Source organism: Eschrichtius robustus, chromosome 9 (assembly GCF_028021215.1).
Source record: "Eschrichtius robustus isolate mEscRob2 chromosome 9, mEscRob2.pri, whole genome shotgun sequence".
In the NCBI taxonomy this organism is placed as follows: Eukaryota; Metazoa; Chordata; class Mammalia; order Artiodactyla; family Eschrichtiidae; genus Eschrichtius; species Eschrichtius robustus.
In genome coordinates, this window is record NC_090832.1 from 53,628,932 (window position 1) to 53,649,995 (window position 21,064).

General features: G+C 37.8%; 1 protein-coding gene across 8 annotated transcripts in view; it reads left to right on the plus strand.

Annotated features, from left to right (window-relative positions):
- Window positions 1-21,064, plus strand: part of ATG5 (autophagy related 5) — a 126,461-nt gene that overhangs the window by 5,661 nt on the left and 99,736 nt on the right. For 3 of the 8 annotated variants that reach the window (XR_011074979.1, XM_068551374.1, XM_068551376.1), the window contains exons 1-3: window positions 1,129-1,410; window positions 6,968-7,132; window positions 15,939-16,066. Coding sequence is in view for 2 of the 8 variants with exons in the window: in XM_068551374.1 (XP_068407475.1) it covers window positions 7,025-7,132; window positions 15,939-16,066 (236 nt within the window). In the remaining 6 variants the exon portion in view is untranslated. Of the gene's footprint in view, window positions 1-1,128; window positions 1,416-5,558; window positions 5,581-6,967; window positions 7,133-15,938; window positions 16,067-21,064 lie in introns of those variants that run through there. The other 5 variants (XR_011074982.1, XR_011074981.1, XR_011074983.1 and 2 more) reach the window with 5 other exon arrangements.

Consider the following 21,064-nt stretch of genomic DNA (forward strand, 5'->3'; position numbering starts at 1 on the left):
TAAGTGGAGTGGACAGAACTGTGGCTTTCCATTTTTTTTGACTGCTACCCATATCAAGAAATGTATTTCACATTCCTACACAGTGTAAACCATGTACGTACTAAAGTAAAAACTTCAGGAAACAATATTTACCTTTAATATGTGTGAAGCATGCAAATATTTTCTTTTTTTTTTTTTAACTTAAAAATTGCTAGTCATGACGCACTAACTTGATTTGATGACCCACCAATGAGTTGTGATTCACCACTGGAAAATCATTGGGCTAGACAACCTCCAAGAAGGTTTTTTTTTTTTTTTTTTTTTGGCTGCGCTGCACGGCCTGTGGGATCTTGGGATCTTAGTTCCCCGACCAGGGATTGAACCCACGCCCTCAGACAGTGAAAGCGTGGAGTCCTAACCACTGGACAGCCAGGGAATTCCTAGAAGATTCTTTCTTTAAAAAGAATCCTGTGGCTAATACTAGGATTTTCCTAGTCTTCCCACTTATCAGGAACCTATCATGAGTCTCAGCACAGTAGTATTCACTTGGCATGCATAGCATTATGTTGAAAGCCATGTGTAATGAAGAGAAAAACGTTAAATGCCTGCTAAGACTTCTGGATAGACCTAATGCAAACACTTTTTAGGAGTAAGTTGACTAATTGCTTGTCATTTTCACCAACAGGAAGACATAGGTACGTACAATTGGAGGGATGGCTGGGCTTCAGTATTCAAGTATTTTAGTCTTTTGTTAAATGCGGCTCTTAATCCGTGCTGTGGCTCTGACAGAGTGGAGAAGATCAAATGAGAAAATAGATACGAAAACACTTTGAAAACCAACGTTTTATTAATTTTACTGTGTGAAGCCAGGACAGGGATGCTGCGATGAAGCTCTAGTGAGGCAGTGACTCAGTATTTGTAAAACTCTCTGCTCTCACGGAACTGTTACATTAACCTCCCTAAACAACAATGACTATGCCAAAAGCACAGGACTCTAGGAAGAGGGTAGAAGCCGGGAACTTGCCATGGGTTTGACCGAACAGTCACGCTCTCTGCTCTGTCCGCGCATGCTCAAGCGCGGCTCCAGCTTGCTCACGGGGTTGGGCCGAACTGGGAGGGCGGAGTGCGGGCCACGTGGGGCCCCGTGACGTCATCTCCGGGCGCCGAGGGTGACATTACTTGGCGGTGGGCTTCCAGAGCTCCGCGGCGCTGCGGGCTGTCTTCGCTGGATACGGGAGGGCGGAAGTGCAGCAGGGTTCGACTCCGACCTCCGCGCAGGTGCCTTCTGCGGCTGCGCGGGCCAGCGGGACTCCAGTCTGGTGCGTCTCTGCGGGACAGTGTGTCTGGCGCTCTCCGCCGCCGCCCAGCCAGAGCCCGAGACCCGAGCGTCCTCACCGGTGCAGGAAGGCGGAGGAGAAGCCTGAGCTTCTGGTAGGGTATGTGTGTGTCTGTCACCCCAGTGTGAGGAAATGCCCGGAGGAAGAGGGTTGGGGAAGTGCTAGGTAGGTGTGGTAAGAGGGAGGGGCGTGTGCGGCGAGAGGAGCGCTCCCACGGGCGGTGGTGGCGGGTGAAGGTGGTTCCTCGGGGGGAGGTGGCGTTGGCCAAGAGCCGACCTCGGAGCCCTAGTGCCGGCTGGAGGGTGTAGCCTGCGCGGTCTCTCGGGGAATACGTCCGTTCCTTACTAAGGTGGGAAGCTTGGGTCTCGTCGCAGGCTCTAGAGTTTAGTTCGGGACCTGCATTTTTCGTGGAATAGTTAGTTATTTAGATCATAGTTATTTTATAAGCAGTTCGATTCTATCCGAAATCGGTGGGGTTTCCCCCCAATTTATCTTCTCAGACGCATTCATTGTCTCATTTTAATAATAATATTTAGTGCCAACAAAGCCATTTTCCCTTGGCAGAGCACTTTCACATACTTTATAGTTTGGATTATTTTCAAGTCACACCTGAACGTGGGGAACCTAGGGAAAGTGGATTGGTCCTAGATTTTTCTGAGGGATGGGGAGGCACAGCATGTTTTCAGCAAGAATCAGAACCCAGAGGCTATCAAACAGCACTGAATTTCCAAGGCCTTCCAGAGTTTACTTGATAAATTTCAGTCTTTGGGACTGTGTGTACTTGGATCTGAACGGACTTACTTTGTGATTTCCATAAAGGGAGTTGTTGGTTGAATTTTGAATTTGAAAGTAAAGATGTTGGGCTGAGGGTAGCAGTGGAGGGAAATTTTAGAATTTTATATTGGATTTAAGTAGGTGCTTTGATCCTCAAAGGTATGCCGATTAAAATTGGGGAAAAGTGAACAGAATGGTACTATATGGATAAGAGTTTTTAGAATAATGTACAAGCTTCAAGTGTAGGTTCACTTTATTAATTTAACAGATACTAAGTGCTAGTTATGTGCCAGGCACTGAACAAAAAGTAAACAAAACAATAAACAGTGAGGAAGACAATAAATATCCCTGCCATAATGAAGTTCACTTTGAGGGTTGAGGGGGGAGACATTAATTTAAAAATTAATTAAAATATGTGTCAGGTAGTGAAAAGTGCTATGAAGAAAAAATAAAGTAATGAAGGGGAATGGGGAGTGCTGGTAGCATGCATGGGAAATTATAGTGGTGGCCTTAGAAAAGATGACATTTGAGCAGAGACCTGATAGTGATAAAGAAGGGTGCCCGTGGATGTAGTGGAGAGGGCCATCAGAGCAACCACAAAGTCCCTGAGGCAGGAGCACATCAGCGAGTTTGGCTGGAACTGGGGGAGCAAGTTGCGGAGAGAAGCAGATAAGCAGGTCAGAGTGGGGTCAGGTCATATAGGGCCTGCTAACACCTCATAAGACTTTAGTTTTTACTTTGAATGAGATGGTGGGGTTTTGAGTAAAGGAGTGAACTGATCTGACTTGTGTTTTAAAAGATTTTTCTGATTACTTTGTTGTCTCTCTGCAGCAAGGGCAGAAATGTTGAGACCTCTGTTGGTAGGCCATTTGCATTTATCTGAGTTAAAGGTCAAGGTGACTTGGATCAGTGTGGTAAGGGTGGAGGTGGTGAGAAATGGCCAGATTCTAGATTTATATCTAAGCTAGAGCCATCAAGTGTGAAGAGGGGTCATGGATGACTCCCAGATTTATGGCCTGAGCTGCTAAAGAACGGAGTTACCACTCAGTGATTTGGGGAAGACCGCAGAGTAATAGGGAGAGGAGGGAGGAAGATATGCAATCATTTTCAGTTTTGCACTTGCTGAATTTTCAAATGAAATGTCAGTATACAGTAGTATATATGAAACTGGAGTTCAGGAGAGAAGTCTAGGCTGAAGATGTAAATGTGGGAATTGTTAATGTGTAAGTGATATTTAAAGCCCTGAGAGATCTCCAAATGCAGGGTTCAAGGACCGTGGGGCACTTCAGCATTTGGAGATTGGAGGGAGTTATGACCTATCCCCCAGGGTGGAGGTGGGGCTGTTCCTTAAAACCCCTGTTCAGAACTAGTGATCCTTAGTAACCAGATAGAAGGAAATAGAAAGCCAGGTCATTAGCTGAGAGAGAGTGAGGAAGGAGATGTGAAAATTTGAGGAGGGGGAGTTGATTTAGGACAGTGGAAGAATAAATGGACTAGGGAAGTATGAGAATACTGGGCAATACTCAGAGCCCACTTTTTTTTTTTTTAATTAATTTTTTATTTATGGCTGTGTTGGGTCTTCGTTTCTGTGCAAGGGCTTTCTCTAGTTGTGGCAAGTGGGGGCCACTCTTCATCGTGGTGCGCGGGCCTCTCACTGTCGCGGCCTTTCTTGTTGCGGAGCACAGGCTCCAGACGTGCAGGCTCAGCAATTGTGGCTCACGGGCCCAGCTGTTCCGCGGCATGTGGAATCTTCCCAGACCAGGGCTCGAACCCGTGTCCCCTGCATTGGCAGGCAGATTCTCAACCACTGCGCCACCAGGGAAGCCCTCACAGCCCACTTTTGAGGTCAGTGTTCATGAATTTAAAGGGAGATCAGCCAGCATATATATTTTTAGATGTTTACAAATTTACTACTAGTAGTTATTTGATATTTTAAGTAATTTCTGAGTAGTTAGGGATTTTGTCAGCAAAACAGCTTCAGGTAATAGGTTAGCCTTTCTTGGTTTGTAGTGTAAAAGGGACTGTTAATTGTGCATTTTATTGGGTTGGCCAAAAAGTTCATTCAGGTTTCTGTAACAGGTTATGGAAAAACCCAAAAGAACTTTTTGGCTAACCCAATATTTTTATCATACTCACTGTGCTGTTTGCTAAGTGTTGTTGGTTGGGCACCTGCCTCTTTTCCAGGCCATGAATTAGATGCAGAGAATACAGCAGTCAAGAAGTAGTCCCTGCCCTCAGGAAGCTTACTTCTAGTAGACTGCATCATGGGTTGGGATTTCTGTTCTTCCAAAACATTGCCTTCAAGTTGGATGCATGGTGTTGATATCGTAGTATATGTATGAGAGGGAAAAATATTTTTCTAAAATAGTGAAATTCGCTGAATATGAAGTGTGATTGTACAGAGTTAGGAAAGAGTTTAGGTGGAAAAGTTTCTTAAGTAGCTAGTATAACTTTTGGATTTACACATTTTATTTATTTATATATTTTCCAGTTGTTTAACAAAAATTCCAGAGCCTATTATGTGCTGATTATGCTAACGTCCTGGATACAAAGGTATATATGACTCAGTTTCTGCTGTCAAGGAACTGACAGTTTAGTGTGGGGAGGGGCAAGAGACAGATAAGATACACAGGTGCAATGCATTGTTACACTGTATAACAATAAAGATATAATAACAGAAGTAATTAGATTATAGTTTGCTTAGTGGAAAGCTTCCCAAGGAGTTAATGTTAAGCTGACTCTTAAAAGAGGATTAAGAGTTGTCCAAGAGAAGGGGCAAAGGGTATTCAAGCAGAGGGGCCATGGAAGCACAGGGAAACCATGTATTAAATACATTTACCATTTTTCCAGTGCTTGGTTACTAGGTGCTAAATACCCAACAACCCTGTGAAATTAGAATTATCTTCAGTTTATAGATATGAGGTTTAGAGATGTCAGGTTTGTTGTCTAAGGACATACAGCTTATATGTGGAAGTCAGGGTTGAAACCCATGTCAGTCTGATTTCAAAACCCCTTAACTACCTTACTGTATAGCCTGCTGTAAGCATTTAAATCTTCTCTGTCCTTGGTCTTTGTCCCTCAGCCGGTCTTTTTACCAACTTCTATTTATTCTTCCTTGGAAAGCCCTCCTGTCTCTCATCAATCCACTGCTACCAGTCTAGGTCAGGCACTCATTATGTGCCTTAGTTGCTGAAATTGCTTCCCGGCTAGCCTCTCTCTGGCTCTGGATCCCCTTTTGTGAACTGCTACCAGATAATTGTTTTTATTTCACCATTATAAAACCTTTCTAGGCTTGTTGGATGAAATTGAAAACCCACAATTTTCTATTTGGCGTACTTCATGATCCAGTTACGTTTTATATTTACAAATTTGACATTAAAAGAATAATAATTGCTTTTATTTCTCAGCACATGCTGTGTCCATTACCATGTCAAATACTTCATAGATTTTTTTTTTTTTTTTTTCTAGAACAACCTGGTGACTTTTACAGGTAAGGAAATTTAGACTGAGTGAAGTAAAGTGACTTACCTAGGATCAGGTATGATAGTAAAACATGTCACAGGTCAGCTCTTTCATTATCTACTACTCCTCCCAACACAAAGTTTCCTAAAAAGTTGGTACACATACTGCTCCTGCCACTTCCTGCCTTTGCTGATGCTATTTTGCCTTGCTTGGAATATTTGTCTTCTTTTTGTCTGTCCATATTCTACCCATTCTTCAAGTTCAATATCTTTTAAGATTCTTCCCTGAACACTATAGTTTCTGTTAATATTTAACTTCTTCCCCTCCTGCATTATGAAAGCTCTCACAAAGTAACATTTAGTTATAACCATGGACATTTTGGAATTGGAAGGGATGTTTGGCAATAAGTATGGTATGATGGAAAAATTATGAGATTGGAAATCCTGCCGTAGTAGAGGAAAAGTAAAGGCACAGTGAGGTAACAGGTTCTGCCTGATTCATGCATAGAAGAAAGGCTATTTTGAGCAGAGTCCTGAATGATGTGTAAGTTGGAAGGCGAGGTGGGGAAGGCTACTTTAGGGTAAGGAACCACCGGCATGAGCAAAGCCATGCAAAGGACATGAAAGTGCATGGTATGTTTAGCAGATTTGTAAATAGTACCTTCTGGGCGATGCCTGAGGTTTTAAAAAAGTTATCACCACCATCATCATCATCATCTTGTATGCCCTCAGCACCTGCCACAGAGCTGGGCATATCAAATGATCAAATATTTATTGACTCTCTATTGAATGTTATTAGCAATGTTCAATGTATAATTTTTAGTTATTTTCCTTTACTCTCATAATTCCAGTTTACACTAAATAATGCTTTTGCTTATTCTAAGTTCTTGAAGTCTTTGACTTTTGAACATTTTTTGAGACATGCTCTGGTTGGTTCTATAAATTATGATGATAAATACACTTTATAGTACTGTGTTATAGGCATTGTTCTCAGTGTTCTACATGTATTAATTTAATTTTCATTATCTATCTTATGTGGTCAGTGCTGTTATTCCCGTTTTACAGATGAGAAAACTGAGACACAGAGAAGTTATAGGTGAAGAGTTCACTTTAGATAAGCGGTAGACTCTTTTGGGGCTTGAGAGAATGATTCAAGTGTAGTTTCACTTTGGCTCTGGCTCGTTGGTTGTACATGTAATTTTGACATGGTTACTTCCGTGATCTCCTTAAATAAATAATAGCTCCACATTTAGAATTTGTTGTACTGATTTTTGCATTCATTCTAAAGAAGACCCATCACGGAGTTTTTTGAAGTGAATAGTCTTTATGCATTCTTTTTTTCCTATAATCTTCCTTTGTTTTGGAGCAGGTTCATTTATACCTGCAAGGATCTAATACTCTTCGTTCTATTTTCAGTCTGGCTTTGGCTGGAGAAGAAGTCAGCCTATATGTACTGCTTTAACCACTGGAAGAATGACAGATGACAAAGATGTGCTTCGAGATGTGTGGTTTGGACGACTTCCAACTTGCTTCACCCTCTATCAGGATGAGATAACTGAACGGGAGGCAGAACCATATTATGTAAGTATGTTGATGGTGGCAAATGGGATACCATAACTTTGTCCATTTCTGTAAATAAAGCTCTAAGAACCTGGAGGCTGATTTTCAACACTTCATATACAATTAATATGTGCTTATTGTGGAAAAAAATTAGGAGACAGATCTACAAAAAGAAGAAAATAAGAATTACCTCTAATCCTACTACGCAGAGGAAAAAAACACTGTTGACATGTTGATGTGGGACCTTCTTGACTTTCCTTTTCTTATGCATATATAGTATATGACAATGAATCATAAGTTATGTGTGGTTTTTTAACAGGAAGCTGTTTTGAAAATGCTAGGTTCAGACTTGATTCTTTTGTATGTAGGCGGTTCAAAGCAACTATTTAAATTCTTTTTGCAAGCTGAGTGAACATATGAATGTGTGTGTGACTTCATATGTTCATGAGCTAATATAGATTATATGAAATATATTGTTTAATAACATAAATCGCTGTATATAGGCTTGTATGTTTGAGTTAGTGTATTGTCTGTTCTAAAAAAAAAAAAGTATCAATTATCTTCTGATTTTAGTCTGCTCTTTTTCTTTTCTAATTGCATATATGATCCATACTTAAGCATCTGTCAGTCAGAGATAATAGTATCTTGCCTTTTTACTGAATAGTCCCTAGTAGGCAAAGACATTCTCAATTGTTATTTTAGTTTTTTTTTTTTTTTCATCTCAGGTACACATAATGTTGTTTACTCAGGAGGATCTGGAGAAGTGGAAATGTATTTGTGGTTCTGGATTATTTCTTGTTGTGCTTTTTAAAAAAGTTAATTAATTAATTAATTTTTTGGGCTGCATTGGGTCTTCGTTGCTGCACGCAGGCTTTCTCTAGTTGCAGCAAGCGGGGGCTACTCTTCATTGCGGCGCACTGGCTTCTCATTGCAGTGGCTTCTCTTGTTGCGGAGCACGGGCTCTAGGCGCGAGGGCTTCAATAGTTGTGGCCCGCGAGCTCTAGAGCTCAGGCTCAGTAGTTGTGGCACACGGGCTTAGTTGCTCCGCGGCATGTGGGATCTTGCTGTACCAGGGCTCGAACCCGTGTCTCCTGCATTGGCAGGCAGATCTTAACCACTGCGCCACCAGGGAAGTCTTCTTGTTTCACTTCAGTAAAGCTTGCGCTTGGCTTTCTTCCTCTCTGTTGGAGAAGCAGCACTATTCCACAGCCTTCTCCAGCTGTGGGAAGTCAGACTGCTGGAAGAAGCTCCTTCAGGGGCCCATTCACTAAATTTTTGGGTAGAGGAACTTGCATTTTTCTCTGCACATTCTCGAATCTGGCATAGGTCATGCAAATGGTAGATACTCAGTGCATGAAAGCCTCTCTACACCCATGTTAGGGGTTTGTTTTAAATTCTCTGGGTTTTCTTTTTTTTTTTTTTTTTTTGAAGTTTTTTTTTTTAATTTATTTTTTATGGCTGTGTTGGGTCTTCGTTTCTGTGCGAGGGCTTTCTCTAGTTGTGGCGAGCGGGGGCCACTCTTCATCGCGGTGCGCGGGCCTCTCACTATCGCGGCCTCTCTTGTTGCGGAGCACAGGCTCCAGACGCGCAGGCTCAGTAATTGTGGCTCACGGGCCCAGTTGCTCCGCGGCATGTGGGATCTTCCCGGACCAGGGCTCGAACCCGTGTCCCCTGCATTGGCAGGCAGATTCTCAACCACTGTGCCACCAGGGAAGCCCTCTCTGGGTTTTCTTATTGAAATGTAATTTCAGAGAAATTGGGCAGTCTTTTGTACTAGTATTTAGGTAGTCGTAGCTGATTATATTTATAAATTTGAGTCATTTTAACTTTGGAAACCTCAACAATTTTCTGCCTTTAGAAAAACTTCCACAGTTAAAAATGAAGTGTGATCATAGCTTATTTTTAGAGACATTTCATTTGTTAGATGTATTTTTCCTCTTCTCCCCCTGTAGCATGGGTTAGGATATCATTTATGTTTGTTTCCAAACTAGCTTTTGCTATTTTAATGAAAACTTTTAACTTTGGGTAGCTTTCTAATAGTATCTAAACAAAAGAGTGTATGTGTTCAGTTGGTCAAAGTGGCAAAAACTAAGAAATATATATTTTAAGACTGTTTACTTTTAAATCAGAATATGATGTTTGACACACTTTCTGCAGTTAAAAAAAAAATCCAAGTAAAGAATATAGTATTTTTTCTTCCTTATATATGAATCTGTTTAAATACGAAAAGACCGTTGTGAGAACTAGAGGGTAAGTTGTTTTCTGTCTGTTTCTAATCGAATTAAAAATGGCAAAGAGTAATGGGGGATAACTGTTGGAGGAAGAGGATTGTTTTGTCTAATAGTAATTGATTTTTTTCTTGAATTCTTCCTAATTCTTCACCCAAAAGAAACTCTTACATAGTGATTGTGATTATGTTTTTGCAGAATATTGGGTGATAGGCATATAATAAATATTAAACAAAGAACTGGATTTTAAAACCATGCAGCATAGTGCAGATTTTGTTCTTTAAATACATACATACTTAATAAACACATACGTACTTAAGTATAAGAAAGACAATATACAAAACCACTAGCAGTGGTTACCCTTAGAATTATTATAGGTGAGCATTTTAGTGCCAATATGATTTTCGTTCACCTGTCTCTTGGTTGTAAATTAAACTTGAATGTATTTTTTAATTGCTTTGAGTTATAATAATGATAATGTTTTAAAGATTCCGGATGAAATGAGATGAAAATATCATAGCCTGAGAGCCAGTAGACCTCTTTCCCAAACATTCTCAAAGTTCAGATGAGATAACATAACAGGGTTGTCACCAAGGATTGAAGAGTCCATTCATGTTCACGTGGAGGTGCAGGAAGGATGGGTGAAAGGGAATGTAGTTTATTTTTATTAATATTTATAGCTTATTTCTTAGAAACTAGGTTTAAAAATATCCACTCATACCAAATTTATAAATTATTACTCAACGAGTCTTCTGGAATGTCCTGTTTCCATTGGAAAAGCATGTTAATGTTAGACATATTCCTGTCTATTTGTTGGCTCCATATAAATCTTTCAGCCATCATCCTGTATGTATATCATTGAGAATTATATCGTATTTTACAGGGAGTATTAGGAAGGAAATTTGTTAGAAAATAGGCAACTTTTCAGTTTTTGTTGTTTCTGTTATATTCATTTGAACTGTTGCTTTTCATTTAGATTATCCAGTATGAAATATACATACTAAATTGCATTCATATTTTGTGACTTCTTACCAGAGGAAATCATACAGATACATGGTCATCGATTTGAGTGGACCCTAAACATTTCCCAGCATTCCTTTTATGTTTCCTTAGTTAGCTGTCTCTGTTCTCCGCTAGGACTATTTCTCTGAGTCCTGACCTCATCTTTCTTGACAGGTGACCTCACTTTCTACTTCACAAAGGAAATAGAAACCATACAATAGGACCTTCCTTAACTTTCTGCCACCAAGTCTGTAAAACATATCTGCACTCAACATACTTTTACTTCTCCTCTCTCCTGTTTTAATGGAAGAGGTGTCCTTTCTTCCTAGACAAGGCCCAGCCTTCCATCTGTGTTCTGGATCCCATCTCCTGCTTCTGTATTTACTTTACTTTCAAACTTTTCTATCTACTGACTTCTTCCTTGCAGCATTTATATTGTCTCAAATCCTTTCTATCCTAAAACAACCCTCTGTTGACCCCATCCTCCTTTCAACTACTTGCTTTTCCTTCACAGCCAGACTTATTAAAAAGATTGTCTGTACTCATTGTTTCCTTCCCATCTCCCACCACTTTCTTCACTGTAATCATATTTCACCCTACTCCAACAGAACTGTTCTTGTCACTGCCACTAAAGACATCTTTTTTTTTTTTTTTTTTTTTTTTACCAGGCCTAGAGTATGTTTTTGAACTTTCATTTGCTTGATCTCTCAGCACTATTTGATGTCATTGGCTGTTTTCTCCATTGCTCTGCAGTGCCTCATTCCTGGTTTTGCTTCTGTGGTCCCCTTTGCCAGGGGACCTCTTTTGCTTGTTGCTCAGTGTTGGCATTCGTTAGGGCTTTGCCTTTTTTTTTCTTTTCCCACTTCACTGTATTTTCCCCCCTAGAGCTTTCACTCCATTTTTATGTCTTTGTTGAGCATTTTTATCTTGACAGCTCCCCAGGATTTTTCTCCTGAGCTCCAGACCTATATGTCTTTCTGCTGGATAGCCTCACTTAGATGTCTTGAAGGAACTCAAACTGAGTGCGTTTGAAACTGGACTCATCATCTTTACTCCGGAAAACCTGATTATCTGCCATCTTCCCTTCCTGTTTTATCATCCAGCTAATTAATTACTCTTACAGTAATTAACATGGGACTCATCCTTTGATACTTCCTTCTCCCGTATCCCTGACATTCATTCATAACTTAGTTCATCTGATTTTACATCTCAGATATTTCACACTTTTCTGATTCCTTTCATACCCACTGATACAGCCTAGTTCAGGCCACCATTTAAAAACTAGTGTATTGGGACTTCCCTGGTGGCGCAGTGGTTAAGACTCCACCTACCAATGCAGGGGACACGGGTTCGAGCCCTGGTCTGCGAAGATCCCACATGCCGCAGACCAACTAAGCCCTTGTGCCACAACTACTGAGCCTGCACCCTAGAGCCCACGAGCCACAACTACTGAGCCCGCATGCCACAACTACTGAAGCCCGCTTGCCTAGAGCCTGTGCTCCACGATGAGAGAAGCCACTGCAATGAGAAACTCGCGCTCCGCAACGAAGAGTAGCCCCCTCTCGCCCCTGTGCGTAGCAACGAAGACCCAACGCAGCCAAATAAATAAATAAATTTATAAAACAACAACAACAACAAAAAACTAGTGTATTGTGTAATATTAACTAATTTCCCTGGTTTCAGTCTTGCCCTCTTTCCATTTTCCAGTCTGCAGTTGGAGTCATCTTTTCAAAACACGTATCTGACATTGTCACCTGCCAGCTAGAAACCTTTAGTGGCTTTTCATTGTCTTTAGGATCCTTAATATAGTTTACAGGGTTCTTCATGATCTGGTCCCTTGCTTCTTCAGTACTATTCTGTCCTAAATCTCTACAGTCCTGTCATATTCAACTTCTTATAAATCCTCATGTGCCAGTCTTTGTCCTTTTGTATTCACGCCATGCCTTCTTGCAGTTCCCTCTGCTGGAATGAGCAGCAGTATCTCCCATCCCTACTCACACCCAGACATCCACACCAACGCATGTTTGGTTCATTCCTGTTTCCCTTTTGACCCTTGCCTTAAAATTGACCTCCTGTCAAGGCTTCCGTGAGCTCCTAGGTTGGGTTAAATTTCTTTGCTACTTGCTCCTATAACGTTCTTTACTTCCTCTTTGCATTCATCGTATTTGTAATTTTGTTTTTACTGTCTGCCTCTCAAGCCTGTAAGCTCCATGAGAGGAAGAATTCTTTCTGTCTCATTCAGTGCTCTATCCTCATCACCTAGTGTGATGCCTCACACATTGAAATGGGACAGAATTCTAGTGTATTTTAATTCTGTTTTTGTTCTAGATAAGCGAATCTCATTTTATAATTGAAAATTGTTGGACAAAATAGGATTCGGTGTAAACAAATAATATTACGGGCACTTTTTTTCTGAAACATAAGTAATCTATACAACTATGTAAAACGTGTATGACTTATAAGCTGTACAGAAAAAAAAAATGAATCACTTGTGTCATACTGAGTACTTGACAGTGCTGAATGAGGAATAAGGGAATGATGGAGTCCTCGTAGTGGACAGTGTCCCCGGGGGGGTTAATCCTTTTTGTATTAAAAGAACTTAAAGAACCTTGAAGACATTAATCAAAGTGAAATAAGCCAGACACAAAAGGACAAATATTTTATGATTGCATTTAGATGAGGTACCTAGAATGGTCTAATTCAAAGAGACAGAAAGTAAAAAAGTGATTACAAAGGGCTGGGGGGTAGAGGAGAACGGGGGAATTACTGTTTAATAGGTACAGCGTTTGAGTTTGGGATGATGAAAAGTTCCGGAGATGGATAGTGGTGATAGTTGCACAGCAGTGTGAATGTATTTAATGCCACTGAGCTATATACACTTAAAATGGTTAACCTGGTAAATTTTACACCAGGTATATTTTACCACAATTTTTAAAAATGAACTTGAAGTAAACCAATTTGATACACCAAAGAAAAACCTTATGTGATACAATCTGGATGTAGAAGGCAGGGTGATGTCTTTTTGCTGTTACTTTCTTTCCCTTTTTACCTATTTAAATATTTACTAGATAAAGTATCTATACCTACTCTAGTTATTTCTTAGTGCTACTATGTATAGATATTTATGTTAGTTATGTATTATTCCCACAGGCTAATTTAGGACAGAAGATTCCAGCTACATTTTAGTGTACTTTCTGTCTGAAGAATGAGCATTCTTTTACAATTTATCACTTTTGACCTTTTGTCCCACTTAACCTTTTGCATCTCTGATTCATTCAGCAAATATTTATTGTATGCCTGCTATGAAGCAGGCACTATTTTGGGCATTGGGAATGTTAGTTAGCAGTGAACAAAACAGATGAAAACCCCTGTCTTAATGGAGCTTACATTCTAAGGTTCCTCATTCCTTATTGTAAATAAGTTTTTGTTTCATGAAAATCATTTGTGAATTTTTCAGCAAATTTGGTTGAACCCTATGCATGTAGTACAGCTCTTTCCAAAATCAGGAGCTGATATCCATACTCATTTAGTCCTGATATATCTTCTTTCTTATGATCTCCATAGGGTAATGTCATTCTCTACAGAATAGATAGCTATGCAATGCCCAACAGACATTTTAAATTAAAGTCCTTGACTTACTGACATAGGACTATTGGACTAATAGACCATACTTATTTATTTTTAAAAAATGGCTAATTTACCATGCTATTTTAATTTCTTAGAGACTGCCCATGATACTTCTGTACTTGATTCTGTCATTTCTGACTCTAATGAATCATTTCTTTGCCATTTATTTAATAGAATATGGTTTTGGCAAGTTATTTAAGCTGTATGTAAAATAGAGGTGATAATAATTCTTCCTGTAAAACAGCTAGTGCTTTTCCTTATACATAGTAAGTATTAGTTTCCTTTTTTTTTTCTTCCCTAATCACATTCTAGTTGTTTCTTTATAAAAGAGGAACTTATGTTCTGTTGAATCCACACAGCTATCCAACACCTTGTTCCTAGTATTAGTACCTTTTATTCCATACTGGAGCATGCCAACTACCGCCCATACCCCTGTACCCTGTAGCTCCTAGGACTACTGTCATGTTCCCTTACCTAACTGGGGCCTGTTACCTTGATCTTCAGTGATTAAGTATCAGAGTGCCTTTAACCAGAATATTTCTCTTTCTATATATTCCCCAGCCCGCTACATAATTCTACTTGATTTACTGATCAAAAGACATAACCTTGAATAAGCAGCATGAAAAGTGATGCAGAGTTACACTCACAGAAGCAGCTGAAAGAGAGTAACAAAACAGTTTTACCAGCAAAAGAAGACAGAAGCTTAGGAAAACAAGAAATGGCTAGAGAGTCTGCTGCAAAGGAGGAAAATACATGTATTTTTGCCAGTTTCCTCCTTTTATCTACTCGTAGGTTCTTTAAATAAATTCTTGCTCTCTTATGTTTTCTTTCTGGGTACCTTTCCTAGGGAAAAACACTGACAGCCTTCATACTATTCCAGTTGAGGCTTTACCAACCTTAATGTTCCTTTCCAGACTTTGCTCTCTCCAGAGTCCAAGTAGGTCCAGCCTCCATAAGGACAGATTGAGGGAGTTGACTGACAGTGGCAGGCTCGTCAGTCCACCAGCATTATACTCTAAGCTTGTACTTTATTGCATTTAAATATTTAAATGTGTAGCTCAAAAGTCAGTCATCTAACTTACCTCCCTCCTTGAGATTTCTTCATTAGTAATCACAAAAATCTTTTCTGACTTCCAGACCTCCCCCACTTTTCCATTCCTTCTTTCTCATCTCATGTAATATTTCCTTAACAGATTTCCTATCTAGAATCTTACCTTATTGCAATTTTTATATACAATGGCTAGAATATTCCTCAAGTACTGTTTTCATCATGCCATTAATGGTATCATAGTGGGCTTCACTGTTTATCAAATGAAAATTTCCATTTGACCTTCAAAGGTCTTTCTATTGCTGCCATGAAGTATTTTTGTAAGTACTTTTTATGAGTTTTTTTTGTTTTGTTTTTAGCCTCCACTTTATTTTAGCCTCATAGAAAAGGATAGATTATGTCCTTGTCTTGGTGTTCTTCACTGCAACTAAGTCAGTACACAGTAGCTTATCAAAATGTGATGGACCAATTGAGAAGTCCTGATTGATAAGTCAAGGTGTACATTAGACTGAGTTGATTATCTTCTCAGAAGTTGAATTAACTCAGGTGAATCATATTAATTTTTAAGTTAAATTTGGTAGAACTAATAAGTATCCTAAATAGTATGACATATGATTGCATTGTATTTTTATTTGGAAAAAAGTATTACAGAAAGATTGCACATAGACTTGTGTTACTTATTATTCTAGGCATTTATCTTATAAGCTGTACATAAGTAATGACCTCATAAGAAATTTTAAAACATCTTAGCCTTTAGCCTTTGATTTTCTATAAAAAGCAGTTGACTTTGTGTGGAATATTCAAAATAATGCAAAGAAAATGGTTGTTTTTCAGAATATTCAAAATATATTTAAAAACCTATTTAGTATATTTCTTTTTGAAAAAATAGTAAATAAATATGGTTTACAAATTTTCATTTCAGTTGCTTTTGCCAAGAGTAAGTTATTTGACGTTGGTAACTGACAAAGTGAAAAAGCACTTTCAGAAGGTTATGAGACAAGAAGACATTAGTGAGATATGGTTTGAATATGAAGGCACACCACTGAAATGGTGAGTGAATTTTTCTGCATTACTAAGCGTTGAGTATATACTAGCTTTAAGAAGGTATAGTGCCTTGAAGCAGTTTTTTAAAAGTTCTATACAAGAAATCACTAGTCTAGCTCTATAATACAGTGAATTTTAAACCAATGCTGGAATATTTTATTGGCAATATTTCTGTCTTCTATTTGGATGCATGGGAGACTGGACAGATTGGTATATTTTCATCAATAGATTTTTTTATATGGCATAATAATAGTAAATTTGGTTATGGAGTTTTTGGTTTTTTTAATTTTTTTTTAAACGTATATTTAAAACTCCCTTATGAATAAGTCACTCTGTGACACTATTCAGTTTTGTTTCTATCTCTAAAATCTTTATAAACAGAACTTTATATACGCATGATTACCTAAAGGGGCATCTTTCAAACTGATTGTCACATATAGTTGACCACTGTGCTATAAGCACATGTTGTTTAGCCTTGGTTTAGTATTTAAATTATATTGATTTCCTTTTTGTGTGAAAAATAATTTTGGTAGTATATTGGAATACCATTTTTTCAGAAACATTTAAAATAAATATCCTTTTTCAGACACATAAATCTGGGCTTATCCATGTATAGATGATGTAATTTTGTACTTCCTCTGTTACTGGGAGCTTTGGTCATTGTGCTTCCAAAAATATTTAATGAAATTGAAGAAATTACAGGGAGAAGAATGTTAAAAAGTGACTCAAGATATGCTGAGATATAGGTGTTGAAATGCTGCCATATAGATGTAGTTGAATGAGAAAGATACAGGCTGAGTCAAGCTTTAAGTGAAATATGAAAAATATAAATAGTTTAATAATGGACTTGCTCTTTGAATCTGGGAATAATAAAAAATGAAGAGTTTTAAAAGAGACTTAAAGCAAATAAAAGGAAGCTAGTAGGTGTGTAATAAGTGCAGCTGACTTGAATCCAAGGATTACTTAGAAACAAGGAGTGAACTTTTAGAACTCACGTTGTGCTGATGAATTTCCAAGAGTGGGTAGATTTCTCTTAATGATTTAGAAACATGCAAGGTGATATCTTGTATTGAGTTATGGGTCACATCACTAACCTTTTTTTTTCTTTTCTTTTTTTTGTATAACATTCATTTTTTAGTCAAAACAGAATACTGAGCTTCATAATCACATTATCAGACTCATTATGACTCTTGAATAGTTCTAGACCTCTGGCAGCATAGATAAGTCAATGTTTTCTGTTTCTTTTTATTTCTCAGAAGAATTGGAGGTTTTGGAATGGGAAGGTGGCTTAAAAGAAGTATAAGAGGAGCAAGGATCAGGAGAGTAGAGGGAGAGGAAGGAGGGGGAAAGATTGTGGGTGAGTAGCAATAGGATATCTCTGCTCTTGACAGTTCTATCTGTATTATAGATGGATGTTGAAATTGTATTGCTTTATGTGTATTAGTTGTAGATTCCCTTAAGAACTCATGCGACTGACAGTGGGCTTTTCAGTTTTATCATTGTAAAGCATGGGTTCTCAACAAGGGCCCTACTGACATTTTGGACCCAGATAATTCTTTGCTGTGGGAGGGCTACTCTGTATGTTGTAGTGTTTTTAACAGCAGCCCTGGTCTCTACCCACTATTGCCAGTTGCACGCCCTTCAGTTGTGATAGTAAAAATGTTGCTAAATGTCCTGGGGCAGCGGGTGCAAAACCACCCCCATTTAAGAAACTCTGGAAAAGATGGGAAACCTCAATTTAGCTTTTATAGTAAATGATTATTAAGTCATCATCTTTCAGCTGCCGTTTTAATTTATCTCGTGTGGTGATTATTTTTGTATTTGCTGTGATTTGTCTTCTATAGGTTTGTATTCTATATATGATATCAGTAAACAACATTTGGACCCATTCCTCCCTGTTACGACAGAGTGATGATTTTGGCTTCAAGATACATTTTCCTACTTTGTCATTATTTATCCCTTCTGAAAATCTTTTATTAAAGAGTGAAATTATTTTTCCTTTTAGAGAGCTTATGTGAAAGCAATTGTGTTCACATATCTTCATTTTAGTTTTTGGGGTGTTAGCTTTTTATGCATGATACCACTTTCATAGCTGTGTCTTGCTGTACACTCATTGTATTTAATGGCTTTTGATACAACTTTTCCTTTAGTGTTGTTAGGTATTCCATATATTTGAGGAATGACTAACTTACCGAGGCATGAATAAAATTTAGGACCTCTGGGCTAAGTTCTGCTCTTTTCTCTCTTTGCTCCCAACAATAGCAATTTTCTCTTGTGTGATAAGAGTTATCCTCCTGGAAATAGGCTGTCAGTATCTACCTGGCATTTAAGCAGTGGACTTCATAGGACAGGATAATCATTGTAGGGAAGCAGCTACCACTGAAGCTTTGTAGGACTTGGACTTGTGAGACCATAAATGTGTCTTAAGCGTAGAGGAGCATTTATTTCAGTAGGATGATAATGTCTGCCTTATACTTGATTCTTTGGATTTTTAAGTAAATTCAAGTGAGAAAGGAAATCAAACACCAGTTTAGACAATTCATAAAAGAAGGAAGAAAGCATAAATTGATATTCCTTCTCTCTCTGTAACCCTTTCTCCTATTCATATTAATTATTATTACAAATATTTAATCATCTATGTGAGATGGCTGAGCAGGTGCTCTGTACCTTAAGCAGTAGCTCGTAAGAGGTGCTAAGTAAATGTTCGTTGAATGAAAAAATGAATCTAAATAAGTCTCTTCTTTTTATTGAGAAAACTGAGGCTAAAATAAATAACTTACTCAAATGAGCAAGTAGGACCATATTTTGAGGGCTCTTTCTACCATACATGCTGATATTCTGTTTCTTAGTTGTTGTTGTTTTCTCTGATTCTGTATGTTCTAATGACTTACGTTAATTTGTCCATATTAGAATAGAAAAGTATTTAAGAACGGTGGTATGCACATAATGAATACTTAATATGTTGTTGATTTGTAGAGAGATGCCAAGGAGGCCTTATCTGATTAGTGCTTTTAAAAATTATATGGGAAATGGAAAGTGCTGATCTTAACTCAAATTAAGGATATCTTTTTAAAGAGTGATTTGAGTTGATTAGTCAGCAGAGGGTGCTCTAACATTGCATTTTAAGGGATAAAGTTTCTTGTTACCGTAACTCAAGTGTTCAAAATTTGTATTTGTTACTTTTATATTAGGCTTGTCTTAAGAGAAAAGTTCTTGGTTCTTCTAAAGAATACTTTGTTAGTATACCCTAATGCTAGTTAGATCTTAGGCCTCCAGGTACAAAATTTAGAAAAAGGTTCTTTGTCAACTGTAAAACAAGTGTCTGTACAAGAATATTATTATTTTGTGTAAATTGACTTATTTTCAGGATTGATTGTTGAAAATAGATTGTTGAAACTACCTTTTGAATTAAAAAAAAAAAGGCAGCAAATACTGATGTTGATCTTAAATGTAGGCGTAATAGAGTGACCCAGAATTTAATACTGTACCTATGTGATTTCAAAAGTAAATTTTAACAAAGTAATCTTAACATCTTAATTGTAAATATTGTGCAGGCTCTTCTCTTATGTCCAGTCATTTTTCTAAGGTTGTGCATTTTTAGAATTTTATAAATTATTCTGTAAACTAGATTTTTTGAAATGTGGTTTACTTAGCATTTTATACATGTAGTATCCCTTTAGTTGGTTATTTCTGTACTTTTTCATCCATAGGAATAGGCTTAGAAAGCTGAGAAACACAGCACTGGCCTGTAATTGTCTGTGTTTGTACTATAGACAGAGTAACGCAAAATAGATTATAATCATTAAATTACTTTGGTTTATGTTTGAGTTAAACCCTTATTCATTAGAATGTAATCGTGTTTTCAGTGAATCACTAACGTAGCAAACTTACGAATAGTATGCATTTATTTCAGTGAAATGGAGTGGGACAATAGTTCTCTAGTATATAGGGAAGATTCCTTTCAATACTGATCTTAAGATACTGGTTTGCTATCTAACTGCAGATGTTTAGACTAGAATGAGCACCCTTGGCTGACCTCAAAGCGTATCTGTTACTGCCATACCATGTGCCAGTATTTATATGTATTTTAGCAGTAATGAAAGGGTAAAGAAGAATCAACTTATGCAAAAAAAAAAAGAAAACGTTAATTCATTTAGAGAATTGAATTTAGAAAAGGCTAGAGCAATTTAAGGAAGAGAAAGAAAATGAATAAAATGTGAAAGTAGACACAACACTAAATATTCTGGTGCAGTTAATTTTTATAGCGTGGTAGATTGAACCTTTACCAGTTTGGTCCTCTTCTGGGGTATTACAGGTTCAAATCCTCACCACTTCCTTTTGTTTTAAATTTAGGTTAAATTGGCAGGAGTAGCGATGTAACAGCCAAATGGCTACATTACGATTTGACCTCACAGTTATGGCTTACATGGTTTCTGTGTTATGGGTTAGGAGCCTCCTAACAAAACTACGTGGAATATCTGTTTAGAGGAATTGTGCAAATTAGTACTTTTGAAATCTTTGACATAAATCAGATTATAGTGTAAGAGAAAGTCAGTACTTTTAATTTTTGCCAGTTCTGTTTTTTAGATTTTCTTGCATATTAATAGATTCATCAAAAATAAGCAATCTTGGAACCAGTTAATTCAGGTGGCGTATTTGTTTGGAGTTAGTATAATACTTGCATCAGAATCGTTCTGACATAAACATCTGCATTGATGATCCACGTATGGTCTATATACTTTGACAATAGATAGAAGTAAATAGTTATTTTACTCCTGAATTTTTCTGGCTTAGTTTTATTTCTAAAGATTGTTACAGGATAATTGTTAGCTATTGTATTACTTAGAATGCTCTTATGATAATATTTTCTATCTTTTTAAATCTTAAATATAAGTTTTAGAAATTATCATACTTAAATTTCCATCCTAACCCTTAGTATATCAGGAAAAAGTCATCATCACTTACTATTTGAGACCAATGAACTTTAAAATATATATATGCGTG